This window comes from Exophiala viscosa (genome assembly GCF_022695815.1).
Source record: "Exophiala viscosa unplaced genomic scaffold EDD37scaffold_1, whole genome shotgun sequence".
Taxonomy (NCBI): Eukaryota; Fungi; Ascomycota; class Eurotiomycetes; order Chaetothyriales; family Herpotrichiellaceae; genus Exophiala; species Exophiala viscosa.
The window spans coordinates 1,141,135-1,157,598 of NW_026944353.1; the positions used below are offsets into that span (position 1 = coordinate 1,141,135).

A 16,464-nucleotide genomic window follows, 5' to 3' on the forward strand; every position below is an offset into this window, starting at 1 on the left:
TTTCGAAGCATGAATCAATACCCATGGCTTTGGTACTCGCAGGCCTTTTGGTGACGGATGAAGCGATCTTCGAGTCATATCATCTGTCAGTGTAACTGGGTAAGACGTAAGTTGGGGGTTGGTTGTCCCCAAACACATGTAAGTTAGGGGTTTCTTCTCGATGGACTTGATCAGCCATATGAAGGATGCGGCCCAGAATGTTGTAAAGTATACGAAGCACCCCACAGGACTGACTGCCAGATCATTCATCTTGGGCGCCTACTCAAACATGAGAAAAACTGGGGTGCAAGCACATGTGTTACCCATTCTTCTGCGTGTGGCAGTTTTGCCCAGCTGCAACTAACGTGCACAGCCTCCCTCTTAGCAATAATTCAACACCACACGATGCCAGGGCTCCGGTTCATAGCAACTGCCGATGGGCACAAAGGCAGATACCAGGGACATTATCTCTTGCTGGAATCAGATTATCGCCCTTTTTTCCTGTTTATGTTTCACAGGTTGCCTTACATCGAGTATTATCAACGAAAAGCTGGTGAGCCTCGGTGTCAATAAGGCTGAAGAGCAATCACCATCAGATCGACAACTTCAGACATCTGTCGTCAGGGTTCAACTTCGAACCGGACAATCATGGCGACCCAGAAAGTTGCTGCGCCGAAAATTACCATAGATACTTCGGTGGGTGTTGTTTATCCCTATTTACCAAACTTGATCGACTAATTCTATGATTATAGGGTATATCAGGAGAAGACGCGATATCACCGACGAGTCAGCCTTTATCTCACAGACGAGAATCTAGCATGTCAATGACGCCTCAGTCGCGTCCTGACGAAACCTCATACTTATCACCTACGACGCCCATACAAGGAGCTGGATATGACGGATCAACGCTGAACTCACGGTCAGGCTCTGTACAGTCTGGTGAAGCATCGACTCGATATCGATCAGATTCGGCGATATCCGCGACCTCTTCTGTAACCTTTTACTCCAGATCCAGTTTGGAATATGAAAAGCCAGAAGACGCCCTCCGACCGGACAAGGGCAATGAACAGGATTTTGAAGTCCAGAATAATCCTTTTGCCTACACTCCTGGTCAGCTGAATAAGCTTCTTAATCCCAAATCATTATCTGCATACAAAGCGCTTGGAGGAATCAAAGGTCTTGAGAGAGGTTTGCGCACCAGTCTAACAGCGGGCCTGTCAATTGACGAGACTCGTCTTGACGGACAAGTCCCATTCGAAGAAGCAGCATCGATCAGCGATGAAAAAATGCTCTCAGATTTACCACTAAATCCAGCCGAGCCGATAGCCGAATCGATGGTTGGTACCGACCAGTTCCAGGACCGCTTCAGGGTGTACGGCGACAACAGACTTCCCGAACGAAAACCCGACGGAATACTGCTGTTGATTTGGAGAGCGTACAATGATAAAATCCTAATTCTCCTTACGCTTGCTGCCGTGATATCACTGGCACTCGGCATCTATGAAACAGTCTCCGGTGATCTTGGTGTGGACTGGATTGAAGGCGTCGCCATTTGCGTGGCAATCCTCATTGTAGTCATTGTCGGTGCGGCGAATGACTGGCAAAAAGAGCGCCAATTTGTGAGGCTCAACAAGCGCAAAGATGATCGTGAGGTCAAGGTCATTCGTTCAGGCAAATCCATCCAGGTTTCTGTCTACGATATCACGGTGGGAGATGTTCTCCATCTCGAGCCTGGTGACGCAGTGCCGGCCGATGGCATTTTCATTTCTGGTCATGGCATCAAATGTGATGAATCCTCTGCGACTGGCGAATCTGACCAAATGAAGAAGGCACCCGGCCAGGAAGTCTGGCAACGTATTCAGGATGGAACAGCAACAGCAAAATTGGATCCTTTCATCATCAGCGGCGCCAAAGTTCTCGAGGGCGTCGGCACATACCTCGTGACAAGTGTTGGCAAAAACAGCTCCTACGGCAAGATCATGATGAGTCTGCAGACCGAGAATTCGCCCACTCCTTTACAGGTCAAGCTCAGCAAGCTCGCAAATTGGATCGGAGGTCTCGGTTCGTCAGCTGCTGGACTTCTGTTCTTCGTTCTTCTGATCAAGTTTCTTGCGCATCTCTCGGCTGACACGCGGAGCGCCCCGGAGAAGGCTCAGGAATTCCTGGACATCTTGATTGTGGCAATCACTGTGATTGTCGTCGCCGTCCCTGAAGGTTTACCACTGGCAGTAACCTTGGCGTTGGCATTTGCTACAACAAGAATGCTCAAGGAGAATAATCTTGTCAGGGTTCTTCGCGCTTGTGAGACTATGGGAAACGCCACGACCATCTGCTCTGACAAGACTGGCACACTGACTCAAAACAAAATGACTGTGGTCGCAGGTACACTTGGGACAAGGGACGGATTTGCATCCTCGCGCGCGGATGGAACATCAGAAGCCATTCAACCTGTTGCGATGCTGCGCAAAGTCAGTCCAGAGGTGAAAGAACTCCTTCGACTATCGATCACACTCAACAGCACGGCTTTTGAGGGTGAAGAAAACGATGTTCCAAGTTTCATCGGTTCGAAGACGGAAGTAGCAATGCTCTTGCTTGCCAAGGAACATTTGGGTCTTGATGATCTGGCTATGGAACGGTCAAATCATCAAGTCAAGCAGCTTATACCCTTCGACTCGGGTCGAAAATGTATGGGCGTTGTAATCAAGTACAACGGCGGGTACCGACTATTTGTCAAGGGCGCTGCAGAGCTCATGCTGGGCAGTGCAACGAAAGCTATATCCAACATCTACGACAACGACTCTGAGGTGACTGACTTGACCGCCGAAGACAGAGAAACCATCTCAGCAACCATTGACGACTACGCACAGCATTCCCTCCGTACAATCGGCATGCTGTACAAAGATTTTCCTCAATGGCCGCCTTCCGACGCCAAAACTCTCGAAGACGATCCTAAGATGGCTGACTTCGAAGACATTTTCCATGACATGATCTGGATCGGTGTCGTGGGTATTCACGATCCGCTCAGAGAAGGTGTCGTCGAGGCTGTGGCTCAGTGTCAGCACTCTGGCGTTGTGGTCCGTATGGTCACCGGCGACAACATCAGCACAGCTCGCGCTATTGCCAGAGAATGTGGTATCCTTCGCAAGGACGAGGAGAGCATAGTTATGGAAGGGCCGAAATTTCGTCAGCTTTCTGACACGGAGATGGACAAGATCCTTCCGAAGTTACGTGTTCTAGCACGATCATCACCAGAAGACAAGCGCATTCTTGTCGAAAGACTGAAAAGCCTGGGTGAGACGGTCGCAGTGACTGGCGACGGCACGAACGATGGTCCAGCTCTGAAGATGGCCGACGTCGGCTTCAGCATGGGCATCGCCGGCACAGAAGTTGCAAAGGAAGCATCCTCCATCATACTCCTCGACGACAATTTTTCCTCGACTATCACCGCTCTGATGTGGGGACGGGCTGTCAATGATGCGGTCAAGAAGTTCCTGCAGTTTCAGATCACTGTGAACATAACGGCCGTGATTCTGACCTTCGTATCCGCCGTATCCAACGACTCCAATCACTCTGTTCTAACAGCAGTGCAACTTCTTTGGGTCAACCTCATCATGGACACGCTCGCTGCGTTGGCATTGGCGACCGACGCACCCACCAAGGCAATCCTCGATCGCCCTCCGCAACCCAAGTCAGAGCCACTCATCACTGTCAATATGTGGAAGATGATCATCGGACAAGCCATTTACCAACTTGTGGTGACGCTTATCCTGTACTTTGCCGGCATGTCGATCTTCAGCTACGAAATGCACCAGCGCACCGAACTCAACACCATTGTCTTCAACTCGTTTGTGTGGATGCAGATCTTCAACGAACTCAACAATCGTCGACTGGATAACAAATTTAACGTGTTTGAGGGAATTCACCGTAACTTCTGGTTTATTGGCATCAACTGTATCATGATCGCCGGTCAAATCATGATCATATTCGTCGGAGGTCAGGCCTTTTCCATCACGCGTCTAAACGGGGTTCAGTGGGCAATATCACTGCTGACAGCACTGCCATGCTTGCTCTGGGGTGTTTTGGTGAGATGTCTGCCTGATGCATGGTTCGCGGTGGTGTTCTACGGCGTCACACATGCACTGGCCGTGGCTCTTCGACCGGTGTGGAAGCTCCTGCATATCATCTTGCACCCTGTGGCAAGCATGTTCCGTGCCATCACTCGCTTCTCCAAGCGTACTATGCAGAGAATGACAGGCAGGAAGACTTCTGCCGACGAAGACGAGAGCACTCATGCAACCGGCCAGGAGCAAGTGACGGAAATGAACTCGATGAACGTTGACGAGGAAGCTGGCATTTCCCCTACGTCGACTTCCAAGCAAGCTGAGAAGGCCAACCTCGATTCAATCCCGAGTCCCGAAAACCGGACACAACCAAGCACTCTACCTGTACCGTCGGTGTCGGTGATCGGACCTAGCTAAAGCTTAAGGACTGGAAAGGTGCTGATATTGGCATCGAGTGGAGTCAGCAAGCGATGTCAGGTCTCCTATTCACGCAGGCAGGGACGCTCCCTAACCTTTCCGATTCAAATCTTGTCGATATTTATCTCTTGTCTATGTAGGTTGTCGGTGTTTGGCGGCTGTATGGTTCTACACCCGCACGTTGGGAACAGCTTCATCCGAGGGAAAACCAGACCGAATGGGAGTCAAGGTGTTGTTTTGAATCTCTGAAGGCGTACGGGATACTGAGTGGCACTACTGCTATGGGTTTCACATTCTAAGGCGTTAGGGCGAAAGTATTTAGGGATTGTAGTCTCGAACATCTGATGAGATGCTTAGGTTATAAGAAAACACAGAGATACTATACCATTGCCAAATGTTTATCTGATAATCTGCTACTTCATGTGCACCGACCGCACTTCAACCGGACAAGGCTATCATCCCCTATTCTTACGGCTCCAGCTAATCGACAAGATCGTATTGCCAACCTCCCTCCAAACATTAAACTCTGAAAAAATCAGATACAACCCTTCTCAATTCCGTACTGCTGATGTCGATCAAATATCAACCCGTTTGACGAAAGCCATGCATCTTTCCCCCAGCCTTCCGGCCACCCTCATACGTTGTAGTATTGTGTGCAAAACTCTATCACACGTTTTCGTATTCGGCACCTGCTATGCTCAACATGATGATTTCATTATCCATGAGTCATGACAACTGTATTCGTATTCACCATGAGCGTCTCCGTCTCATCACCTCACCTTGTCTTTGCGCCTTCGTGCTCAGATCCCCATTCATTCCGCTTTCCTACCAGGGTATGTTTGTAACCCGCCCCAACCCCAAACATAACTGTCTTTATCTCAAACTGCTGGCTTAAAAGTCTAAGCTACAGACTACAGTAGGTCATCACCACAGCCGAACCCGGCCCCCAGCAACCCATAACCCACGCCCAGAGAATGCACTTCCGCTCCACCCACGTACCGTCACGCGCTGCAGGCAGGCACAGGCACAGGCAGGCCTAGGTGGGCGTTTCTTCCACTTTTGCACCAGGATCGCATGATTATCATCCTCCCATTTCGTCGCTCGACTGGGCAGCCTAGAGGGCCGGGGACTACTCCAGTCTCCGTAAAGTACGCTTGTGCACAGGGCCTAATACGAACAATTTGTACGGAGTCCTATGCACGCTCATCACGCGTCCCAGTGGTCACATCGACACGGTCACCGAGTCAGCCTTACTGTGCCTACATGTCAGGCCACCTGCAACAATCTGTACTCTACACTCCCCTGTCTATCTCTGAGCACTCCGTACTGTACGGACAAACCCATCATTATGCAACCGGGCACAACCGGGGCACACCGCGACTTGGCACCTACAAGAAGAGCAAATGCCCGAATGGTAAGCGAGAACATACATGGGCCTCCGAGGACGCCTTACACTACTATCGTAGTAAACCTCCGCATTGTTGCCCCCAAATTGCTAAGCTGCTTGAGACCACCTCCAATGGGCGCTGATATCTTCGCAAACCATTAGGACCTTGTTCGTGCCTATCTGTGGGTAGATAGCATGACAGTGGTATGACTAACGTGATACTGTTGAGTAGGCGCATGTGCATGCCAGGCAGACGTCGCTTCTCAAGGCGTCGGTACGAACCTCACACAAGATTGAACAGGCACAGATCACAAAAAGCAGCATGTTCAACTTTTTGGAAGCGACTCATGGGTTCCTTCTCCCTAAACATGAAAGGCTGAAAAGATAAGAATATGAATCATGTTAATAATGGTGTCCGTCTCTTCATCTTTCATGTCCATTGCCATCCCATCCCCCTTCCTATCCCCGTACTCCCTCTTCTCCTCTCTTCCCCAGATCAACCCTGGTCGATTCGATAAGAATAAGACATAGAAAATGTATGCTGACACGCCCTGGCGCTCTTGCGCGTAAATTTGATTTCACTCTGCTTGTGAATGCCGCCCTGAAAACGCCGATCCCGCTCATCCCATAGTTGACATAGTAAACAACTTCCAAATGGCGGCATAGATACAAAGATATGATGAGGTTCAGTGATTATATTAGAATAATGCATTTTGCCATTTTGGTCGTAACAGTCGGAGCGTTTTTTTGGTAACGATATAAATTAGTGAGGACCGCCCGGGCCTTTGTGTCCGGGGAATGGCGGTGGAGGACCCGTTGGAACACCTCCTGGACCCATACCTGCGCCACCTGGACCACCTGGTCCTTTGGCACCAGGACCGCCAGGACCACCAGGGCCTTTCCCTGGAGGACCGCCCATTCCTGGAGGACCCTTCATTCCGGGAGGAGGACCCTTGAATGCGAGACTGCTTCTCTTCCTCAGCTTCTCACCGAAGATCCACAGCAGAATTGGCACTGGAGTACCGATACCAATGGCAGCGATGGCCAGTACAGTATTACCCCAGCCATAGTGGAGAGCTTTGTACATGGCAGGTGCGAAGAGAGGAAAGCCGAAACCAGCCAGAGACCGGAGAATGGTGACTGCGGCTACTGCAGAGGCAGCAAGTCGGGCGTAGGTATCGACTAGATAGGTGGTAACGCATTGGAAGGCGGCGATCGTACCGATGCCGAAAAGGAAGGCTCCGATGTTAGGGACGATCCAGTGAGTCCGTGCCTGAGCGGACCATCCATAGACCAGAAGTCCCGCCGGGACAAAGAGCGAGAAAGGTATCACCAGTGGCATACGGAACTCTGGTTTACCTTTTCCGTCATGAGATCTGGCCTTGAGCTTTGCATAGATCTTGTCGCCAGATTTGCCGCAAAGAGGGGCGCCGATGAAGAAGCCCAGACCAAGAGACAGGTAGTTGAGACCGGCGATGCCAGTGCTCTCACCATAGACGGTCTTATAAAGCTCGAAGAAGGTAGATAGGGCCAGGTAAAGAATGCCGTAGGAGAACGCCATATAGAGAGCCAAGACCTGGACAATAGGCTGGGTGAAGAGCATGCCGAACGAGCGACCCATTGTCGTGACAACCTTCTTCCATACGGGCTGATCAACAGCGCCTTCGTCCTGTGCCCTGTATCGGTCATCGCCAGTCTGTTTGCGGATCATCTTGGCTTTCTTGTGCAGGATATAAGGTGCATAGGTCTCTCGGAGTTTCCAGACACCACCGAAGAGGATGAACAGGTTGACTATTGAGGTAGCCCAGAACATCCATCTCCAGGTCGATTTCTCAGCGACCCAGGCCCCAACTATGGGACCAACGGCAGGGCCAAGCAAAGGACCCAATGCGTATAGACCCATTGCCTTGCCACGCTCTTCAGGCTTGAAGAGATCACCTAGCACACCACCACCAATTGCGAGTGGAGCGGAACCACCGAGACCGGATAAGAAACGGAAAGCCATGAGTTCTTGCTTGGACGTAGCAAACCCACATGCTGTGTTGAAGGCGAGGAAGACGACATTGGAGGATTGGAGGACAATGACACGTCCATAGAGTTCGGATAGAGGACCGAGGATCATGGGACCAATCGCATAGGCCAACACGAAGATGGACAGGACGATTTGTTGTTCAATGCTGTTGGTGATGTGAAAGTCCTTAGCGATCTGAGGAAGAGCTGGAGCCACCATGGATGAAGCCAAGGGGGAGAGGAATGTGAATGACGCGGTGAGTGCAACGACGGCCCACTTCTGTTTGGGAGCCCAGTTCTTGGGGTCGAGAGGATCGTCGGGACCGTTGAATGTGACCTTTCAAAGGGTTAGCAACGCAATGCAATTTCTCAAGGGCTCGTAGGGGACATACATCGTAGGGGCCTTTGGGCATTGAGCCTGGTGGTCCTCCTGGTCCTCCCGGACCTCCAGGCCCTTTGCCGCCCTTTTCCTTGGGCAGGAAGGCTGTAGGAGTTGGAGGACCATTCTGAGCTTCCAGATCGAACTTGGAAGGATCTTTCCTGTCGGCCATACCATGGCCATGATCCTCGTCACATGTGCACCAAGATTCATGTGAATGTTTGCTCTGAGCACGGTCCATAGGCGGAGTCATTTGTTGTGAAAGTGGTCCCTTTTCATCCCGACCATATGTATTATGTAGAGCATTCATTGCCAAGGTCTCTTCTGATTGTGTGGGATATCGAGGCACAGATTGGTCGTATAAGGAGTCATTATTGTTAAGGTAGCCTTCTGCCAGTAGTCTCTGGTTGGCCACAAAGTCTGGGTTTCGGTCAAGGTAGTGGTCGTCACTAACAATTCTGGAGTCGCGTGTACGGAAAGATGGAGCAAAGGAGTTCATGGAGTCGCGTGTGTTTTGAGCCGACCGCATCGATCCCTCCTCATCATAGTGGCCGACATGATAGTCAGGGCCATCATCATAAAGGACAGCGAAGGTAATCTCACTGCTGGCGCGGTCGGAGCCAGGTGAAGGTTCGGCAGGTAACGAACGATGTCGATAGGGTTCGGTCGAGTTGAGGCGTCGTAACGAAGGGAACCTCGAGTTTATGGTAGGTTGGGAAAAAGGCCGCAGTGTCTGACCACTGTTGCTCCGCGTGTCGTCCTCCATGTTCGTGGCGGCGGCGGCGGCGGCGTTGAGGTTGTCGTTGTTGTTGTTTCTGCTGTTAGGTGGGTAGACAGCTACGGCGTTCGGTCGAGAAGGTCGACGTTGATGTTGTTGTTGGGCTAGAGAGGGGGAACGTGAGTGGGAGTCGTAGCCGCTTGCGACTTCCCAGCTGTCCCAAGAACTTGGAGCCGCCAGTGTGGTTGGTATATGACAAGCGTGGTAAAGGGGATGAATGGTTTGACGGGGGCTCAGCGAGAGGATATTACAACAAAAGAACCGGGTCCGAACACAAGCGGACGACGGGCAATCGGTGGATAAGCAAAGCAGGGGAGTTGAGCGAGTGTCTGGGTCGAAGGGCTTGTGTACAAGCAGAAAAGGAGGATGGAATGGAGCGAGTGTGGAAAAGAGAGACAACAGATACAAGAAAAGATCCGCGAGATGAGCGAGATGACGAGGATTGGGGGATGGAGAGGAGACGAGAGACGGGCTGAGAGGTGCTGGGTACGGCGGCAGGTCGCTGGTCGGGCGGCGGGCCTTGAGATGGGGAGGTTAGTCTGTTCCGGGAATAGACGATACAAGCCTTTGGGTGACGAGCTTTCACTTTCACTTTCAGGCCCGAGTTTAGAAAAGAGGGGGGGGCAAGGGACGCCTTTGCGGGCTTAGGGGCTTAGGGGCTTGGGCTTAATTCAAGTGAACAATGCTCCATAGCAAAGAACTTCGCCGCCGTCGGTGCTCGGATGATAGAGACGCCAGGCCAGAGCAAGGCCACCGATTGTCCGGAGAATACGTGAGAGACGATGACACTGCAGCTCGCGACCATTGTTACGCCTAACGCGAGAGAAAAATCAACTATTGTAATACTCGTACTGCAACTACGAGAAACACCTGAGCAATCGTATGGTCTCTAACAATTTTGCCGCTAAAAATGCCACACGGGGACTGTGCACGCGATAGAATGGGCGTCAAAAGACATAGTCATGAACTCATTATTTGGTCGTTTGTACTGTAAGTTAAGGCGAAAGGATGGCAATTCTGGTTAGACCCGGATATCGATAATGCCCTAGAATGCATGTATGACAGCCATAATACGGACCTACAGTAGTAGAGCATTCTTTTTGATCCTCTGGGTCCTCCTCGCAAGGATCACGTCGCTGCCTTGGGGGCAGAAGGGACCATGGAGCCTCATTTCAAAGCACAATTGTTCAATTCCGCGAACAATTCCGTCATCAAAGCAGCAAGCCTTAAAAGGCCCAAACCCCAGGGAAACATTTTCATGGTGTTCGCCGAGCAGTGGAGAGGAAAACAGCACCATGTTTTCATGTGCAAGTGTTGTAGACAGCCTTAGCGGGATCCTTTACCAGGCACCCGGAGGCCTTATTGGTTGATATTGATGCTTTTGGATCGGAGTTCAGGCCACCCCCATACGATTTGTTGCTAATTTTGAGGTCACCTCCGTAGTTCTGCCCTACTTCCTAGCCTCCCCCTTGCGCCGCAATTTCCAAGGACCAAGAGATGGTCCCCTCCCGGCCGCTCCTCTACGGCCTTGATCGTCCGACCACCGAGCTAGTGACGCCTCTGTTGCTCTAACCAGCCTAGGGACCTCCTTATGCAGCCAATCCCTGTAGTGTCCAGCACCTGTTAGTTCATGCTTAGGCCTTGACTATTGCCTCTGGTAACTGCAGACAGACAGCAACACAGCTGCAACTTTGGTGCTCAAGCATTTCCAGCACGGGAACTCATCTGACCGACAAACCTTTCGTGCTCATGGCCAATGTGCGATCGGTAAACAACAACAAACAGAGGAACCCTTGGAGAATATTCGAAAAAGAACCCTATGCCCCACGGGTGATCGATCTGAGGTTTGCGTAGATCCAATTTGAGCCTCATCCTAGTCATACTGGGGGAAACTCCTCTCTTTGCTCCCTCTAATCTCTGGTCGCTTTCTTGGCGAGACCCCCTGACCAGTGACAATCCGTAAGCATCGCGTTGTTCACCACTGATTCAGCCTTGGAGGGAGATTTGTCTCTGATTGCACTCTGTCGATTCGAATCCTTCTCTTGGGGATCGTTCGGCTGTTTTAAAGACGAGATTGTTGAAGAGGCAAAAGATAGGAGTCAAAAGAATATTGTGCTCTTTGCCTCGTCCCTCCTGTTCTTCGCTATCTGACACGGCCTGTCGCCTATCTTCTAGTGGCTGATGCCCCATCAACCTTCACATTTGAAACAGGCACAGTGCGCTGACCTTTGCAGGCCAGAAAAAGCATTCTAGTTGGTAGATCCCATGTGTCTGCTGGCTGTGTCGGAATAAACCTGCGACAAAAGTATACAATGTAGTCACTAGGCCTTTCCTTCCGGGGGATACGGTCCAAATCGCAAGACCACAGGACAAGCACCATCGGATCTGGCACTTGACGATCTTCGCTACGGATAGCGTTGATGTACTATAGTATAAACTCGAGCCATGCCATACGTGTTCGTTGCCTCTTTCAGTCAGACCGCTTTCAATGGTCTCCGTATTAGTTGTCCATTTCATGCAGATGATGCCGTGAATACCTCCCGATATGGCACACGAGCATTCATGCCCGACGGGTCCACCAGCTTGCGAGTCTGAGTGCCACAGTCGCGTGCAAAAGACAGACTCGTAGTAGTGCACAGGTAAGATGACGATAGCCTGTGGCACCCTTTATCAGCGAAACGTGGTATGCCCACCATCTCCCCCCGGTGGGCAGCGAAAGTCCGCCTCGGTGTCCATTCGGTGGGTCTTTTGAGGCTTGTAATACTGCAAGCGAAGAGTACTCAGCACGCACCCTTAAGCATGCTTGCGAGCCTTGCGACCTAATCGTGTGCTGTCGGCGAGGCAAAACCACCGCTCCGATTCCTGACACGAGACATGAATCATGATACATATCTGTTACGAGCGGACAAAAACTCTATTGCCAGCTGAGGGTCGTGTCGACCGCATGTCGATGACAAGCAGTACTCCGGATTCCCGCTAGTAGTATGCATCGTCGCATCGCTATTGAACGGGTATGCAGAACTGCCAAGCCATGACAATCGCTATAAAAAGAACCTTGCCAAAATCTAACACCAGGCAATCGTTCCGAATACCGACCACCGATGTCGTGCATCGTGAGCATCCAATATTGACCAGGCCACTACGGGGGTGGCTGCTGGAGTCTTGCAAAGCTCTGCATCTCACCATCGTTCTCCAGAATGATGTTCGCGTTGCACATCTCTTTGGGTATGCCTGACTGAACAGTGCGCTCGTCGGGCAAATGTTGTAATATTGGCTTCATCTGGATTGTGATGGCTGAGGCGTCCAAGTCACAAGACCTCTCCGTGCAATATGGAGCTAGAGGCTGTAGACCCCAATCGTTCAGCTCGATCATGTGCCGAATTCCGCCTCTTGATGCATGCCTAGGCTGTATTTCAGTCATGGTCGCAAATGGTGGACTTCAAAACAGCTCTAGGGCGAGATGCTTCCCGTCTTATGACGCGATCATTTGCCTGTATATGTACATCGCTGCGCCATATGCTTGTGCTCTTCTCGCGAAAATGAAGGTGTTCCATTCGCGGAAAGGCTGTCCACCATCATAGAGATGTCACTCAACAACATGGTCCGTAACCACGATTTGAGGACTGTTTTCGAACAAATGCACCCGCAAGAGATACTTTTGGTGGCTTGGTGGGTACCAAAGCGACAGCAGACCTGGGGCGCAAGAAGTACGTAACCATGCATGAAGTCGGCGTTTTCACCTCTTGTTGATTGCTCACAGGCGCCGGATGCGTACCAGCCTTGCCGTCAATAATGGGAAGCTTTGAGCTTCCACAGACTTTTCCGCAAGAATGTTGCCCTGCACCTCTCGATCAAGAAGGTGCAACAATAATATTTGCTGAAAGGCATTCGAGTAGATTGAGAAAGTCTTGACACCCCGCATTCTCCAAGAAGGCCAAATCTGAGTCAAGAAATCGATAGTGGCTCTTCAACCTCGTATCAGCGTTGTAGGATTTCCTAGGGGCATGATTCACCAGTCATTGTCACCTCATCGTTTCGGAGCTATACTCCATACTCAAAAATGCAAAGTCCTGGACTCCTGGTGAGATGTTGTCAAACTTGCCGTCCTCGATGGGTCAACGATCTTCCTCCATTGCCGCCGCAACTACCGGCCCAGCCACTTCTTTATGCCCTCGGTGCAAGCGGCTTCATACTAAGAGGTACTGCCAAATTTCTTACCCTTGACGGTTTGACCCAGGCGTTGGAAGCTTGATGGCTCGGGTCAACTGCATTAGCGCCGGGCTTGGAGAAGCAAAAACCTGGTCTGTCGTACAGGCCAAACAGCAGAGAAGATATCTGATTAGATAGCTTCGTAAGCTGCATCTCGCATGGATTCTCCTGCCGTTTTGGTGGAGCATCGACACCGTCTCCATTCACATGCTCGAAGAACTCCATGCAGACCATGCCTAGGTATGTCCAGAACTTGGAAGCCAAATGCTTGATAACGGCGACTATCAGGGATGCTGGCTTCGCCTGATTTTGCCTGGCTTCGCACGAAGTGGGCGGCTTGTCCTCCTCAGGTACCAGAACAAGGTAAAGCTCTCGGTGAGAGTGCCGTGGTTTCGATGGTTTCACGACCTTTCAAGAATCCCATGCTTTGCAAAGTTATCCGAGCAGATTCGAGACCACGTCAAGTTTTGCTGATTGCGTCGCACGCAGCGGACATGTCAAAATGATAAGGCTGTTCCACAAATGCCCACCGGTGCTGACGACGAGACTTGCTTCGTCATGTCGTTTGTATGATGTTGCCCTGGGCGTCTCGATCCTTGTTGGCACGCCAGACACCCTCTTGTACCTCTCCGGTGTCTGCAAACCATTCTCTTTTCCAGATTTCAGCTCTTGCTTTGACCCTCTCCAGTATCTCTTCGGCTCCCTTCCAGCCACTCGCTCGATGACCGCTACTCACCGCAACGGCAATGCTCTCTTCTTCAATCTTGACCTCCCCCAAGCGATGGACAATGACGACCTTCTGCAACTCGTGTTTCTTATGGACATCTTCTGCGATTGCGTACAATGACTTCAAGGCGAGTGAAGGATAAGCAGAATAGGACAGTCGTGATACTGGTCGAGAGTCAAAATTGTTGCGGGTGGTGCCTAAGAAAAGCACATTGGCACCCGCGAGAGGTGAGCGTGTGAAGCGCAAGTATGCTGCAGTATCGAGAGGATCATAGGTGAGGGCAACAAAGATGGTGGGAGATGTCAGAGTCTGTGGGAAGTTCGCCGGATCAAGGACGGACGAGTTGCTGGACGGTACAGATGTCTTTTGGGAGACATGGTTGCCACTGGCGTCAGAAGTGACGCCGTTCGTGGACATTTGGTGAATATCAGGGCTGCCGCTCTCGATTGTCCTGGGAATCCGGTCAATGAGTCAAAACTCTTGTGTTGCGTCAACAGAAGGTCGTGATGAACCCTGTGCTTTGCCTTTCACGAGGACGACACGATCCCATCAGCGTGCGTAGATAGAGGACAGATCGATATGGGTAGCTAGTCGAGATGCAAAGAGTTTTTGGCAAACCACTGGAGAGATTATCTTACCGTCAAAACATCGAATTGCACCTGCAGCAGTTAAAAAAGGAACCCCGCGAAAACAGTACGTCATTTTGAGCACACTCATTTGTGGTCTTTACAATGCCCATCTCATACACAAGATGAGGTGTTCAATTAGACACACAACAAGTCATTTGCTGATCAGATGAACCGAGAATTCTCACTCCAGCGTGATCCAAGGGTCCTGGCCGAGGTCCTTGTGTACGGCGCCAGGGACCTTTACATTCTGTGTTTATCAAACCCAGGTGTACGGATATAGACCCTGCGCTTCTTATTCGCTACCAGATCTCAACATCCCCCATTATTTTGTGTAGGTTGACCCTCTCATAAAAATGTCCAAATTCGCCCAAAAAGACGTCTTCCTCCTCCCCAACTGGTGCCACGTTCCATCCTCACCGCTTCATGGTTTTTTCGCATCTTTCCACTCGTACCAGGCTTGATGCACGACTTGTCCGTCTAATTGCTCCCCTGCATATCCGTTACCCTCCTTAAGGCAACAAACCTTCCTATTGCAGATTTTCCTGGATCAACAGTCTAATTGAAGTGGCTGGGAAGCAACAGGATTGGATCGTGGTAATATGCAAGATGCGAGACGGCGTGATCTGGAGATGCAAGGGCAAGATCCAAGCTAGACCCTGTTGCCCTAGATTGTTTGTTCCGATTTGTACATGTTGGACCTTCACTGATGTCTAAAACGTACAAGTGCTCAGAAGTGGAGTATATAACTGATCCCAGAAAATGCATTATCGCCATGCTTCGTAGTCATGTGGCCTACTGGTGGCTCTCCTTTCGTGGCCTGCCGCTGAAGGCTCTCAATCAAACAGGTTGTCATTTGCGCTCATCCGTTGAGTGTTGTTGGCGGCTGAGGTATGTGTTGATTCCATGCCCTCCGATGGCAGTAATTACTTCGCAGCCGGTGCAGCCAGCTTCGCCTGAACGTAGGGCAGTGGTGTCGGATCAATCGGCTTGCCCTCCTTCTTCCAGTCTCTGATATGTTGAAGAACGATCGCGGCCGCACTTTCTGGAGTGTCTTGTCTGCCAATGCACTCGACAAAGTCGCCCTCCGGGTCCATGACATAGAAATATATACTGTGGTCGACCAAGTAGTCCTCTTCGCCGGGTTTCAATTCTGGGGGAGTGGAAAAGTATACTCGGTACTGCTTGCACACATTTTTGGTTTGCTCCCAAGTGCCCGAAAGACCTTGTATGGCAGGGTGGAACTCGGACAAGTAGGCTCTCAGGACGTCTGGGGTGTCACGATTCGGATCGCAGGAGATGAAAATCGGCCGTAGGACGTTTGGCGCTCTTTCTTGCAGGATGTCAATAGCTTCTCCCATCTTGTCAAGTTCATCCGGACATATGTCAGGACAATGGCTGAATCCGAAATAGATCTAAATATTGTAAGTGGCCGTCTCAATGCTCGATGGCAAAAGGCATACCATTGAATATTTTCCAAGCAGATCCTGCTCCGTGAACTCTTTTCCATCCAGGTCTTTGAGTGTAAATGGCCCACCAACTTTGGGCTTTCCGTAACCTTTGCTCATCTCGACGATTCTCTTTCGCTCTAGTCGGGCTTTCTCATATTGGAAATAGAACACCATTGCTGCGCCGACACCGACGAAAAGGGCCGCTGATCTGAATGAGAATGGCTACCTCACAAGTCAGAGAGGGCGGATCCAACATACCGCGGATGAAAATACGTACGCCTGTGCGATGGTACATTTTGTCTCCGGCGCGCAGCCTGGGGCTTGAGGATGAGAATTGGCGCAGCTTTAGGCATTGTGATGACAGAGGCTGCCGTCGATTGCATGCTGCCGTCAAGGGCGTACTCGACGGCGTCGTACTGTATGCCTGCCTAGGTTTGGAC

At 50.9% G+C, this 16,464-nt stretch overlaps 4 protein-coding genes across 4 annotated transcripts; 1 reads left to right on the plus strand and 3 right to left on the minus strand.

Moving 5' to 3' along the window:
• Positions 1–427: 427 nt before the first annotated feature.
• Positions 428–4,667, plus strand: EDD37DRAFT_20315 (Ca2+-transporting ATPase). Its single transcript, XM_062810197.1, has 2 exons — positions 428–675; positions 732–4,667. Exons 1-2 carry the CDS (start codon positions 628–630, stop codon positions 4,455–4,457), a joined length of 3,774 nt encoding a protein of 1,257 aa, XP_062674668.1. The 5' UTR covers positions 428–627; the 3' UTR covers positions 4,458–4,667.
• A 1,940-nt stretch (positions 4,668–6,607) lies between these two features.
• Positions 6,608–8,999, minus strand: EDD37DRAFT_644568 (mitogen-activated protein kinase; the record flags this gene model as incomplete). Its single annotated transcript, XM_062817527.1, has 2 exons — positions 6,608–8,191; positions 8,247–8,999. The coding sequence occupies 2 exons, from the start codon at positions 8,997–8,999 to the stop codon at positions 6,608–6,610; spliced, it is 2,337 nt and encodes a 778-aa protein (XP_062674669.1).
• Positions 9,000–13,615: 4,616 nt separating this feature from the next.
• On the minus strand, positions 13,616–14,601 carry EDD37DRAFT_20350 (molybdenum cofactor biosynthesis protein E). The gene has a single exon (XM_062810202.1). The coding sequence runs from the start codon at positions 14,362–14,364 to the stop codon at positions 13,777–13,779; it is 588 nt and encodes a 195-aa protein (XP_062674670.1). The 5' UTR covers positions 14,365–14,601; the 3' UTR covers positions 13,616–13,776.
• Positions 14,602–15,149: 548 nt separating this feature from the next.
• EDD37DRAFT_20427 (SCO1/SenC-domain-containing protein) lies at positions 15,150–16,346 on the minus strand. The gene is made up of 3 exons (XM_062810214.1): positions 16,037–16,346; positions 15,298–15,988; positions 15,150–15,240 (listed from the first exon to the last, which is right to left on the minus strand). The coding sequence occupies exons 1-2, from the start codon at positions 16,196–16,198 to the stop codon at positions 15,500–15,502; spliced, it is 651 nt and encodes a 216-aa protein (XP_062674671.1). The 5' UTR covers positions 16,199–16,346; the 3' UTR covers positions 15,150–15,240; positions 15,298–15,499.
• Between the last annotated feature and the right edge of the window lie 118 nt (positions 16,347–16,464).